Source organism: Hyaena hyaena, unplaced genomic scaffold, assembly GCF_003009895.1.
Source record: "Hyaena hyaena isolate Hyena2069 unplaced genomic scaffold, ASM300989v1 scaffold_490, whole genome shotgun sequence".
Taxonomy (NCBI): Eukaryota; Metazoa; Chordata; class Mammalia; order Carnivora; family Hyaenidae; genus Hyaena; species Hyaena hyaena.
Window position 1 is genome coordinate 279,374 of NW_024081123.1, and position 13,424 is coordinate 292,797.

Here is a 13,424-nt window from a genome sequence, read left to right on the forward strand (position 1 = left end):
ACTAATTTATTCTTACCTTAACCACACAAAGAATTCCTTCATTGGTTTTGGGATCTGTTACAATTTTAAAATTCCCATTTTCATTGCCCTTTAAAATGGTATAATTAGCTCTCCAGTTAGGAGTATTTATTAAATCCTTATCCTCAACAGTAACACGTAAGATTTCCACATCAACTCTATTTTCTTCCACTGATGTCACATACTAAAATAATAAAAAAAAACAACAAAAAAAGGCTTAATTAGGAACTGTAACCAATAAAGCAAGGTAGGAAGTAAACTCAGTTCTTCTAATTTCCAAGGACTACGGTCACATGATTTTAAAACCTGAGTCCAGATTACTGTCATGAGATTGGGGATACTGCATTTGAAATCATGGAGGATGGATGGAGCTATGCATGCTTACCAATTAACACTGGGTCATACATTTTTCTTTTATTACTATCATGTACTTACAGAAGTACGGGTGAATGTTGGCAAGTTGTCATTTACATCTTCAATATTAATGATGCAAATTGAAGTTGTCTGCAAACCAAAATATTGACCATCCATGTCTTGTACTTTTATTTTCAACTGGTATTTATCAATTAGCTGAAAAGAAAGGATTTAATTATTGCGTGAAATCAACATTATAAATGAAATCTTAATTTGCATTCTGTAATTTGTCTTGCATTAAAAATTTAAGAAGTATACTTAAATTTCATAGTTTTCATGCACTGGCAAAAAAATTTCCTGACAGTAGTATTTTTCTGTTAATTTATGAAAATAGAGTAGTTTCCCAAATTTACTTTTTTTTAAGTTTTTATTCATTTACTTTGAGAAGAAGGGGGTAAATGTAAGCAGAGGAGGGGCAGAGAGAGGGAGAGAGAGTCCCAAGCAGGCTCCATGTTGTCAGTGCAGAGCCCAAAGTGGGACTCAAACTCATGAACTGTGAGATCATGACCTGAGCCAAAATCAAGAGTTGTACACTTAACCAACTGAGCCATCCAGGTGCCACTAGTTTCTCAAATTTAAAGTGCTACTCATAGAATATAGAAGAATTGGTTTCAGTTTTACTCACCAGAAAGAGAAGATATAGCCATAGTACATTTTAAATTGCCTAGGAGTTAATCATAATCTGTATCTCCTTTCCAAAGTACATTTTTAGGCTGAAAAATACGTGAGTCTTATACCAGTCTTGTAATAATTAGGTGAAATATCCTCCAGTAAAAAAGGTAAATTTTAAATATTTACACTGATAAAAAGATCCGGAACTGTATTTTTTTTTTTTCTCTCTGTGGAAAATGGAATCTAGTTCTTAGGGCTTTCCATTCATCAGGGATTGAAGAAGGCTCAGGTAGAGTTTAAGAAAAATATGCTTCTTCTTATAATGGTTTCATTTATCCCAAGTATTGAAGCATGAAAGGATGAAAAGCAACTTCAATAATAATGCTTTCTGGATGAACTTTAGGAACCTTGGGTTCTATTCCTATCTCTAAAGTAACAAATGGAAGTTGTAAAAGTCTTTTTAGCTAAGTTTTCTCTTCTATAAAATAATAATACTAATTGTAAAAAAACAGCCAAATCTTCCATCAAGTATGTTTACTCTTATCTTAATTCTGTCACTTCTTAAACTTTCTTGTCTGTGTATATTTCCTAAAATAAAACTAAAAGTTCTCTATCTCTATGCTCTTTACACTAATAATTTTCCCAATTTACTCTTCTCTCATAATCAATCACATGGGTAGAGTTAAAAATACTGGCCTCATTTAAAAACTCATGCTAGTGTACTTTCAGGAGGGAATAGTTATTTTGTTTGTAGTGAACTAAGATTTATTGAAAATAATCAACTGGCTAATAAAACAAAGAACTAAAGGAAGTTTGGGACCTAAATATTAACTTGTTATATCTTAAAATGGAAGAAAATTGTTACGTGTAAAGAGCTTAAGGGGTTGAAGGCAACAGATGAAAGCTGGAATCCTGGCATCAGTAAGTATCTGCAGAACATTCTTGGGTAAAAACACTCCTAGCCTCCTTCATTAGCTCAGTGTTTTCGACTCACTTATTAGCAGGATTTATTCAAGATTTGATGGTCAAAAGGCTTTGGCTTATAATTTTCTTTTCCTGAGCACCCAAATTCCATGAAGAATCTGTAAAATCTATAGAACTACAACAGTAATTCATTCATTCATTTATTCTGCAAATGATCCTGTTTTCTTCACTGGCACACACTCAGAGTAAAAATAAATGGACTTATAAAAAATAAAATAAAATACAGTTTCAATTAGGAATGTCTTTGCAGGTGCAGTAAAAAAAGAATAGTCATTAAATTTTATTAAATTTCAACCCATAATCTAGTGAAGAAGGGGGAGATATGCATAAAGCATTTTTGCTGCATAACACAGGATGATGTTCTTTTCAAGGGAAGTACTTGTGTGATTGTTTATGAACTGAATTAGCTATTTTGTGGATTATTTTTTCAAAAAATATCATTTTTATGGGAAAGATAGCTACAGTTATTTAGACTAGTTTTGGAAGACATCTTGTCATACATAAAATGAACCTGTCACTTCAAGGAAAACAACTATGTTGCCAACGATAAATTGGAGTTTTCAAACAAGAATGAGAGTTCTAGAAAACCTGTATCAAACAATGTGATATCAGTAGAGGTGAGAAGATGATTTTTTCTATATTGTTTAATAAAATGTGTCAACATATGGAAGAAGGATCTGAACAACTCAGCGGACCACTATTTTCCAAATAGTCAACACATAATGTTACAAAATCGTAAATGGGTAAACTATCCACTCACAGTACAAGATAAACCAATGTATTTTAATGTAACAAAGTACAAAAAGTCATTGATAAGGCTTCAGAGGGCACAATGCATAAAACTGATAAAACTAAACAGTTATGAAACAAAATTTATCAAGTTTTGGTGTAGTATCAAAAAAGTGTAGCCCTAATGATCTGAAATTACTATTAAAATACTCCTCCTTTCTAACTTCATATCCTGTTGGATTTTCTTTATATATTTTACCTAAAGCTACATATTATAATAAACCAAATGCAGAAAGAGATATGAGAATCTACCACTCTTACTGGTGAATTTAACCTAGCCAGGTTTTAAAGGCATTAAAGAGACATGGAAAAATGCATTATCATGTCAGTCTTCTCAGTAAATTATTTACTGTTTTGGAAAATATAATCTTTTAAATAAATAAAAATGTTATTTATGTTAACATGCAATATACTTATGATTTTTAAATGGGTAAATAAATAAATATTTTAAACTTCTGACAGCTTTAAATACTAATGGAGTAAATATCAACAAATATAGCCCACATAAACAAAAGATCTTTGGAATCCTCAATATATTTAAGAGTGTAAAAAGTCCTGAGACAAGAAAATTTGAGGACCTCTGTTTTAATCCATGAGAAAAAAGGAGAGAAAGAAGAAATGAATCTCGTACGAAGTTTTCAGGAATCAAAGAAAGATCTGACAAACATGTATTACTCTATTTTAAGATTAAGGATTATAAATGTAGTACGTAGGCCAGATAACTGCTGTAAGCATTCAGATGAATAGAGGAGCCTAGGTGGCTCAGTCCATTAAATGTCCAATTCTTGATTTCAACTGAGGTGATAATCTCATAGTTCGTGAGTTTGAGCTCTGTGTTGTCTCTGTGGGATTCTGTCTCCCTCTCTCTCTACCCCTCCCCAATTGCTATTTGTCTCTCAAAACAAGTAAAAAAAAAAAACAAACTAAAGAAAAGAAAGAATTCAGATAAATAAATGCTTGGTGAAGGAAGTAATAGTAGAATAACCAAGTGAATGACTCATTAAAGTAGGATAGGTGAAGTGGAAAGGGACAGACTACAACTAGAAGATGATTTTGGAAGTAACATCAACATGCTTTGGGAAGTAATCTGATCAAGGGATCAAGAGGAGATATCAAATACAATTTTGAGAACATGAATCCAAGTGACAACAGAAAAATTATTAACAGGAAAAAAATTTATTAATGTCACATTAACTCGAAAACATGGGAAGAAGAGCATATTTATGTGGAAAGAAGAGTTCGATTTTAGATGCATATTGCACCTTAGGTACCTATGAAACATCCAAATAAGGATTTCAAGCAATCAAGTGAAAATGGTAAACTAGAGATCAGAGAGATATAAATTAACTTTTCTTTTCATTTAAATAAGGGGACGAATGTAGATGAGATTGTTGAAGAAGAGATGACACAGGCAAAAAAAGAAGCAGTATTATCTGTAAATAATAAATTTCCGCACATTTCCAAAAGTTTCACTTCTCATATTTGGCACTTTTTGTTCTACTATACCATAATTATGTTTATTTTAGGACAATTGGCTTTGTAAAACAAATATTTCAAGAGAGAACAAATTAGCAATTCAAAATTAGCACACTGCAAGGTTAACGATCTCCATCAACACACTTAAAATAATAACTTTTCTAAAATTAGATTCACAGGGAGCCTGGGTGGCTTAGTCGGTTAAGCGTCTGACTTTCGCTTAGGTCATGATCTCGCGGTTCGTGGGTTCGAGCCCCGCGTCGGGCTCTGTGCTGACTGCCAGCTCAGAGCCTGGAGCCTATTTCAGAGTCTGTGTCTCCCTCTCTCTCTGACCCTCCCCTGTTCATGCTGTCTTTCTCTCTCTCTCTCCTAGAAATAAATAAAAATATTTAAAAATAAATAAATAAATAAAAATAAAATTAGATTCACAACATGTTTTTTCAAAAACAATCTACAGGTGCTATACATAGATTTGCGATTAAATGATAATCAGGTTTTGTCTGCTAATATTGATGTTACCTCTCTGTCTAGCTGAGATGATGACGTGGTGATCACGCCTGTAGTCGGATGCATAGAAAACAGCGTGGGTGACGCTGGCATCTGCTCGATGATGGAGTACTTGAGACGCGTGTGCATAGTGTCAGGTTCATCTTTGTCAGTTGCACATACCTGGCCCACGGTAGAACCTACATGTTGAAAAACTCTCTTCAGTATCCAAAACTTTCATGTTTCCAACTTTCCCTTTATTTCACTCCCTTCCATCTACCTCTTAACTTTTGGACCGTTTAATTATATGTCAGGGTAATAATTTCTACATTTGCAGACTTCTATATAAAGTATCATTTCTTTTAAATATCCCAGCATTCTAACATTTTGGAATTTGGTGGCCATATCTGTATTTACTGTATTTAATATATAATTATTATATAAATGTCAATACCCCTCCATTGCCTTTGTATGTCAAGACTAAAGAATTCTATTTATTCTTTAACCTCTTTCTATTTGTAAGTTTCCACTTAAATGGATCAAATGGTCAAAAATGTGTCCAAAATTTTTGGTTTGGTTAGATCTTCTTAGAAGACTCAAAAATTGCATTCTGACTTCCAGCTGAAATGGTTCATTTTCATAAGATTGAGGAGCACTTCTATTATTTTCAATGACCTTTATGATTATGCTTAGAATACTGTCAATCATTTAATCACTATGGAACATGAGTAGATCTCTTCAAAGCTAAGACTTCAATTGCTTAACAACTCATTCTTTTTAGAGTATGTTCTCTTAAAAGTATTTATTTTATCTCACACAAGAGGGCAAAATAACTTAGTGAGTAACTTCTCTAGTTTTCAGGCATGATGCTTGGCATTCCAGGTGTATTATGTATCATTTAATCTCCATAACAATCTTGCATATCAATAACCCAGTTTGCTGATAAGAAAACTAAGGTTTGTCAAAATCAGGGAATTTGCCCAGGGTCACAGCTAGTGAAACGCAGACTAAAATGCCACCCACAGAGGCCGGATTGACAAATGCCTTGCTCTTGCCAGCAAGATATGCTGCCTCTCACTGGCCACCATGAAACTCAACTTAAGAATCAAAACATTAAGTTGCCATATATTAAAGTAGGTACTCACCAACTCTGCAGTTTTCAGGAACTGTAAAAACGTAAGTTGTTTCTGTAAAAATTGGGTAGTTATCATTTTCATCCTCAATTCTGATTAGCAGGGGCAGTGGAAGTTCTGGAGTATATCCATCTGGAGTTGTGGCAAAGGCAATCAGCTGTGAAGAGTAAAATAAGGAAAAAAACAAAATTAAAATATGGTTCACATTTGTTTTGGCTTTAATTTGGAGACTGTTCAGCCTTGCAGTGTGAGTTTCGCCATTTGTTATTGTTTTGGGATGAGAATATAACCTTAATGCCACAAGAGGTAATCAATTTCATGGTGTACTACAGCATTTTAAGTTTATCTTTTGCAATTTTGGTTTCTTCACTAGTGCTGGACGTTTTTCATGAGTGTAACAGCTTTTATTCTTATTGAATTTTATTTTGTTTTTTTATTTTATTGTATTAAGTTTTTTATTTTAATTCCAGTTGTTAACATATAGTGTTATATAAATTTCAAGTGTATAATATGGTGATTCAGCAATTTGATACATTATTCGATGCTCATTATGGTAAGTGTACTCTTTAATCCCCATCCCCTATTTCATCCATCTACCCCCTCCTCCTAGGCTCTGGTAATTAGCAGTTTGTTCTCTACCGTTAAGAGTCTGTTTCTTCGACTGTCTATCTCTCTTTTTTCCTTTGTGCATTTGTTTTGTTTCATAAATTCCACATATGAGTGAGATCATATGGTATTTGTATTTCTGAGTGACTTATTTTGCTTAGTATAGTACTCATTAGCTCCATCGATGTAGTTGCAAATGGCAAGATTTCATTCTTTTTTATGGCTGAATAATATTCCATTGTATATATCACTCTTCTTTATGCATTCAGTAGATACCTGCGCTGCTTCCACAAATTTCAGTATTGTAAATAAAGCTGCTGTAAACATAGGGGTGCTTGTATACCTTTGAATAAGTGCTTTAGTATTTGGGGGATAAATGCCAAGTAATACGATTACTGTATTGTGCGGTCATTTTATTTTTAACTTTTGAAGGAAGCCCTCCCCTCCCCACAGTGGCCACAGGAGTCTGCATTCCCATCAACAGTGTAAGAGGGTTCTCCTTTCTCCACATCTGTGCCAACAGTTGTTTCTTGTGTTTTGATTTTAGCTACTCTGCCAGGTGTGGGGTGATAGCTCATTATGGTTTTGATGTGCATTTCCCATTTGATGCGCACTGTATTTGATGAGTGATGTTAAGCATCTTTTCATGTGTCTATTGGCCATGTGGATGTCTTCCTCAGAGAAATGTCTGTTCATGTCTGCTGCTCATTTTTTAAATTGAGTTATTTGTATTTTGGGTACTGAGTTTTATAATTTCTTTATAAATTTGGATATTAACCCTTTATTAGGTATGTCATTTGCAAATATCTTCTCCCATTCAGTAGGTGACCTTTTAGTTTGTGGATTGTTTCCTTTGCTGTGCAGAAGCCTTTTATTTTAGGGGATCCGAACAGTGTATTTTTGCTTTTATTTCCCTTGCCTTAGGAGACATATCTAGAAAAAAGTTGCTTTGGCTGATATAAGAGAAATTACTGCCTGTGTTCCTTTCTAGGATTATTATGGTTTCAGATCTCACATCTAGGTCTTTAATTCATTTTGAATTTATTATTTTGTATAGTAGAAGAAAGTGGTCCAGTTTCATTCTTTTGCAGGTAGCTGTCCAGTTTTCCCAACACTATTTGTTGAGGAGATTGTTTTTTTCCCTTGGATATTCATTCTTTCTTTGTCAAAGATTAACTGACTATATAATTGTGGGTTTATTTCTGGGTTTTCTGCCCTATTCCATTGATCTATGTGTCTATTTTTATGCCAGTACAATTCTGTTTTGATTAGTACAGCTTTGTAATACAACTTAAAGTTTGGTAACGTGATGCCTCTAGCTTTGTTTTTCTTTTTCAAGACTGCTTTGGCTATTCAGGTCTTTTGTGGTTCTATACAAATTTTAAGATTGTTCTAGCTCTGTGAAAAATGCTCTTGGTATTTTGATAGGGATTGCATTAAATCTATAGATTGCTTTACATAGCACAGACATTTTAATAATATTTGTTCTTCCAACCCATGAGCCTAGAATATTTTTCCATTTCTCTATTATTTTGTTTTGTCTGAAAGTTTTAGGTGCATGGAATTTAAATATAACTTTCTGGATCTTCATTAACTTTGGATTCTTAGGACTCCAAATTCCCCAGGTGCAATTAACTAGAATCTTATCTTTTATTCTACTAATTAGGATTTTAGGCATATTAGTAGTTATATTTAGATCATTCTATTCATAAGAATTTTTAAATTTAAAAAAGGAAAATCAGAAATAAAGCAAATGCATGGCTATACATTGTATGTGGAATGTAATTTATTTCTTTTACTTTTCTAATATGAATTCTGATTCCAAGTCTTCTCATAACAGCTCTCAGAGAAAGCAGAATATCACAGATTCTTAGAAGGCTGGGTTGTAGCAATTCTATGCCTAAATATTTAATTTTAAGTTTGCACGTCTATTCACTTAATTATGTTTACTGATGAATAATTAATTCCTCCAAAATAGATGTAAAATAATTAAAACTGAAGTAAGCAAAATGACCAGGTCCTGTTGGGAAATTAATACATTAGGTTAAATTCTTCTATATTAATGCTCATGCCACCATGGGAAGTGAACCAGACAATGAAAAGACTGGATAATCTTGGTTAAGCACTGTCCACACTCCACTGGACACCACAAGTTAACTTTCTCTCATTGCAAACATACTGAGGTCTAACATCCAAACTTCACTGACCTCCCATGATATCTGCGTGTACCATAAAGAGGTTCACAGACCTTTTATGCCAACTGAATAACCGTTCTTCAGATTGGTATTCCCTTGCTCTTTTGAAAAAAAAAAAAAAGAAAAGAAAAGAAAAGAAAAGTTAAACTATCATACCAAGACCTGACCTAAGAATCTAATGTTCTTTATTCTATAAAGCTTTTTCTGTTTCAAGTCTGGGCGATCAGATGTAGCCAGAGCATAGATGATGAACTCAAAGAACAGAAGAGGGTAAATGAATTGAGAATGAGATGGAATAGCCAAGTTAAATAATTACTAATACAATATCTAACCTTCAAACTTTACCTCAAAAGATTCATACTGCTCGCGATCCACAGGACGAGTACAAAACAGGTTTCCGGTATCTCTCTCTACATAGAATAAATTTGTAGGTTCTCGATCTACCCCAGGTCCTCTTATAGAATAGAATATAGTGTAGTTTTGTGCAGTGTCGGATTGAATCTAGAAAGTAGAGATTATACACATAAGAGGCAAATTTTTATTTCAGCAAAACTTTCATCTATACATTCATGCAAGCATGTTGTCATTTTTGTTGCAATAAATAATTGCCTTCTTTAATTCATTATCATGTATGAATAAAAAACAGGTAATAGACTAAGGAAACCTAGTAACTGAGAAAGTTCAAGAGCAAGGTGTGAGAAAAACAATGTAGTAGTGTCTTAATTTTCCAGAATAACTAGGGGCGCCTGGGTGGCTTAGTCGGTTAAGCGTCCGACTTTCGCTTAGGTCATGATCTCGCGGTTGGTGGGTTTGAGCCCCGCGTCGGGCTCTGTGCTGACTGCCAGCTCAGAGCCTGGAGCCTGCTTCCGTCTGTGACTCCCTCTCTCTCTGGCCCTCCCCTGCTCATGCTGTCTCTCTATCTCTCTCTCTCCTAGAAATAAAACATTAAAAAAAAAAATTCAGAATAACTGAAGAATACTTAAAGGATAAATGGTGCCTATGTGGACCAAACATTAAAGTCTTTAACTGTCTTAAAGTATTCTGAATATGAAAAATTACTCTTTTGTCAATTTTTAAAGCTTGAATTGTTATCATATATAACATAGCATTTGAGATGTTAGGTTTAAAGTTACTGTCATCAGGGCAAAAACACAGAAAATGCTTTCCTTAATTAGATTTTATTATTTGTCAGCATCTTATTTATTATAGAAGCTGAGGAGAAACAGTGGGGGGAAGGGGGAAGAATAGAAATGATGTAATATCCTGACAGGTATGATATTCTGGTACTTGATTTAAAAGCAAACTTCTTCCCACGTTGTTTTGATACTCTTACTAAGATCTTGACTATATATCAGGATGACTAACATGATTATTTTTAAATGACTGCTTTCTCAACTTTAATATGCTCTTCTCTCCGCTGCATTAAATTTGTTGGTGGGATATAAAAAGCTATAAAGAGACAGAAAATGTAGATATAGTCTGATTTAAGCAGCAGACTTGGGAATAAACAATTAACAAGGAAGATATATGGGTCTTTTCCCCTTCATGGCGTCTGCCTTCTTATCAGCAATTTTATGTTCCTTAATGGAAGATGTTTTGGGATTTCTAGACTATGGTCTGTGATCCCCTCGCTAACATGAAAATTCATTAAGGAACCATGTGTTTGAGAGTGCTACATGAGTTTTACAATTTCATAAATGGGCTTTGCGTCACTAAAACGTCAAAAAAGTATATGGAGGTAGAAAGATATTTATACCCATATATTGAAATGTCCAATACAGATACTCATTCACTCATATATTCAGACACAACTGTTTTTAAAATAATTGCATATTCATTAACCAAAATTTAAAAAATAGAAACCGTAGCTTTTCACAGTGAAAGGAAAGTAAATTGTACCTGTTGAAGAAAAAGTGGGAAAGGACCCAAGGAATTCTCCTGCATTGAACAAGGAATAGGAGCCCATCTTCTCTTGGCACGTCTTAGAACTTTCTCTCCAGAATGCCTCTTCTTCAGTACCTACATTTAGAAGACAGAAAAAAAATAAATAAAGTCAACGATTACTATATTCTTAAACACTGAAACTCTGACATGTCTTTCATGGGGATTAACTGGGAAGGTGTAAGACCATGGTAGTGCTTGAAAACCAAACTAAATGTCAACACAGCAAAAAGATAACAAAGAGATAATGGTCCTGTTAACCACATCAATCCTCTTGAGGAAATAACTTGATAAGAATATGGAGGAAAGAGAGATGGAATTGGAAGCCTAGAAGCAAAGTTAAAACAAAAACAAAAATAAAATCAACAACACTATTGTTGCCATATTGTCATGCAAAACGATGGGAGGAGAGAGATGCAAGGAAAATGAATGAAGTGGGTGGCCTCCTAAATCTAGCATATGCACCTTCCACTCACCAGCAACTAGGAAGACCAGGGACCAACAGAGAGATCTGTGTCAGAAGGAGGACAGAACAGTGGTGATAACTCTCCAACCGCTGCAGTGACTAATGGCCAGTGGTTGAACAGAAGTCATTTGGATCGTTGGTGTCATAATACAATAAGCACGTGCGAGGTCGGAACCTCAGCCTAAAATAGTCATCAACTTTTTAAGCCTGCAAATTATGCTAAGATAGATACATAAGACCTCCAGAGTCAGAGTTGCAAAACTTGTTTTGGAAATCAGCTCTACAGGAAAGATCAAGGCATGCTTCTCTGTGTCTGACTTCAAGTTCTCATGCTGCAGTATCCCAATTTCTCCTTTTATGTCCCAAATAAAAATTATAACCTGGAATAACTGATATGGCAAATCAGTTTCCGCCATTTGAACACTGTTAAGTTGTATGATGGTTTTCATCTTTCATCAAGGAAAATCATCCCACATTGTTTCTATTTCCACATCTTTCCTGGTAATGTTACACCTGCAGAAACCAATTAATTCATTATACTGCATGTTTATAGTTTGTAATACCTTTGTTTGACGCTGTAAAAGGACAAGTATTTTCTTTTCTTCTTGGTTCTCAGTGTTGGAAAGTAATATGGTAAAACTCCTCTCCTCTGAGGACAAAAGCATAGCATTTGTTGTATAGATTGAACCATCTTCTAAAATTTGGAAGTCAGGATCACTTGAATGAATTAGATTTGCAGACTGAAAGCACTCCTTCAGGTTAACTGCAGAAAATATATACAGCAATCATTTGTAAGGTAAATCAAAATAATATACTGGTTTAACAGTAATCTATGCATTTGGGGGTGGGGAGCCAAGCCTTAAAATTAATTACACTGACACTTGTAAATGTTGCATTTATAAAAGTACGCATGAAACTGTATGATGAAGTAAGTTGTGCATAAACACAGATATCACTTCTAATACCTACTTTATATCCTTCTACAAAAGAGACATTTGTCCTGAAATAAAGGCACATGAGTTCCAATGTTTGAATATGTGAATCAACACCAAAAAGAGTTTTTCTTTATTAACTGAAATTAGCTATAGAGTAACACATGAGAGAACTTAAGTTAAACAGAATCTAGAGAATTAATCGGCAGCTATTAAATTAAAATATTTCTTAACATGCTGCATCTACCGTTAAAGAGTCATCATATTCTCTGTTCTCACTGGTCTGTTCTTTCCTTGCACATGTGAGTTATGTGAAAAAAATTAATTGATAAAAAACATTATGTGGAAATAAATATCAGCAAGATGCCAAAATGCTTTAGGATTAAAATCCAAAAACAATACCTTTAAATCTAAGAAATGGTTTCAATACTATTTCTCAGTTTCACAGAAGTATGTTATAACATTTGCTGTACCCTTCATCTAGTATAAATATCAGTAATTATTACTCAAACTAAACCTTTTTATCTATTTCACATCATCATGTTTTCCAATAAAGGACAATATTCCTTTAACTGGAATGACCATATGCATATGTGTATCACAAATGATAATGTATTATATCATTATTAACCATTAATTCCAATACAGTTATCCTTCTAAAAATTACATTAATTTTACAAGATCATACCAGGTTAGGGTTTATTGTACATTTTGGCAGTTTCTTACCTCTACCAACAAATTTTTCAGCATCTAGTTTGGAGGGAACATGTAGTGTGACTTTTTTGCAGGCATCACAGGCAAATGTTAAGATCTAAAATACCAAATCAATATTACACATTATAAAAAGATCCTTCTAATGTGTGCACAGCTTATATAAATTAGAAATTGGCATAATTAGAAATTAGTTTACACAACTTGCAAAATAAAATTTAAAAACATACACTGTGGTAAAATCAGAACAAAATTGTATGGGGAAGAAGCATAAAACAATAATAGATCAAGAGTCATGGCTTCCTCCTTCACAAAGCATGTAAACTCTAATAATTGCTTACCTTCTCAGGCTTTGTTTCCTATTCTGCAAAAGGAGTTAATAGTAACTTCACTGATTAATGGCAACCAATGTGAGAGAGCACTAAAAACTTAGTAAGGCAGCACCAATATGTGAATAGGAAAGAGAAACAAAAACAAATTTGCAGAGCCAGCAAAGTATTTATTTCAATTAACTGTCAATTGTGTATGAGCTACGATATCAAATCAAAAATATCCTAAACAAAACCAACACTTTAAATTTTTTTAATGTTTATTTATTTTTGAGAGAGAGAGAGAGAGAAGTGCAAGACGGGGAGCGGCAGAGAGAGAGGGAGACACAGAA

The 13,424-nt window shown here is 33.8% G+C and overlaps 1 protein-coding gene across 2 annotated transcripts in view; it reads right to left on the reverse strand.

Annotated features, from left to right (window-relative positions):
- DSC2 (desmocollin 2) overlaps positions 1–13,424 on the reverse strand; it is a 38,428-nt gene that overhangs the window by 16,727 nt on the left and 8,277 nt on the right. For both annotated transcript variants that reach the window (XM_039254438.1, XM_039254439.1), the window contains exons 2-9: positions 12,779–12,863; positions 11,684–11,883; positions 10,613–10,732; positions 9,059–9,214; positions 5,925–6,069; positions 4,813–4,979; positions 454–588; positions 17–202 (exon numbers count right to left, since the gene is read on the reverse strand). In XM_039254438.1, the coding sequence (XP_039110369.1) occupies positions 17–202; positions 454–588; positions 4,813–4,979; positions 5,925–6,069; positions 9,059–9,214; positions 10,613–10,732; positions 11,684–11,883; positions 12,779–12,863 (1,194 nt within the window). The remainder of the gene's footprint in view (positions 1–16; positions 203–453; positions 589–4,812; positions 4,980–5,924; positions 6,070–9,058; positions 9,215–10,612; positions 10,733–11,683; positions 11,884–12,778; positions 12,864–13,424) is intronic.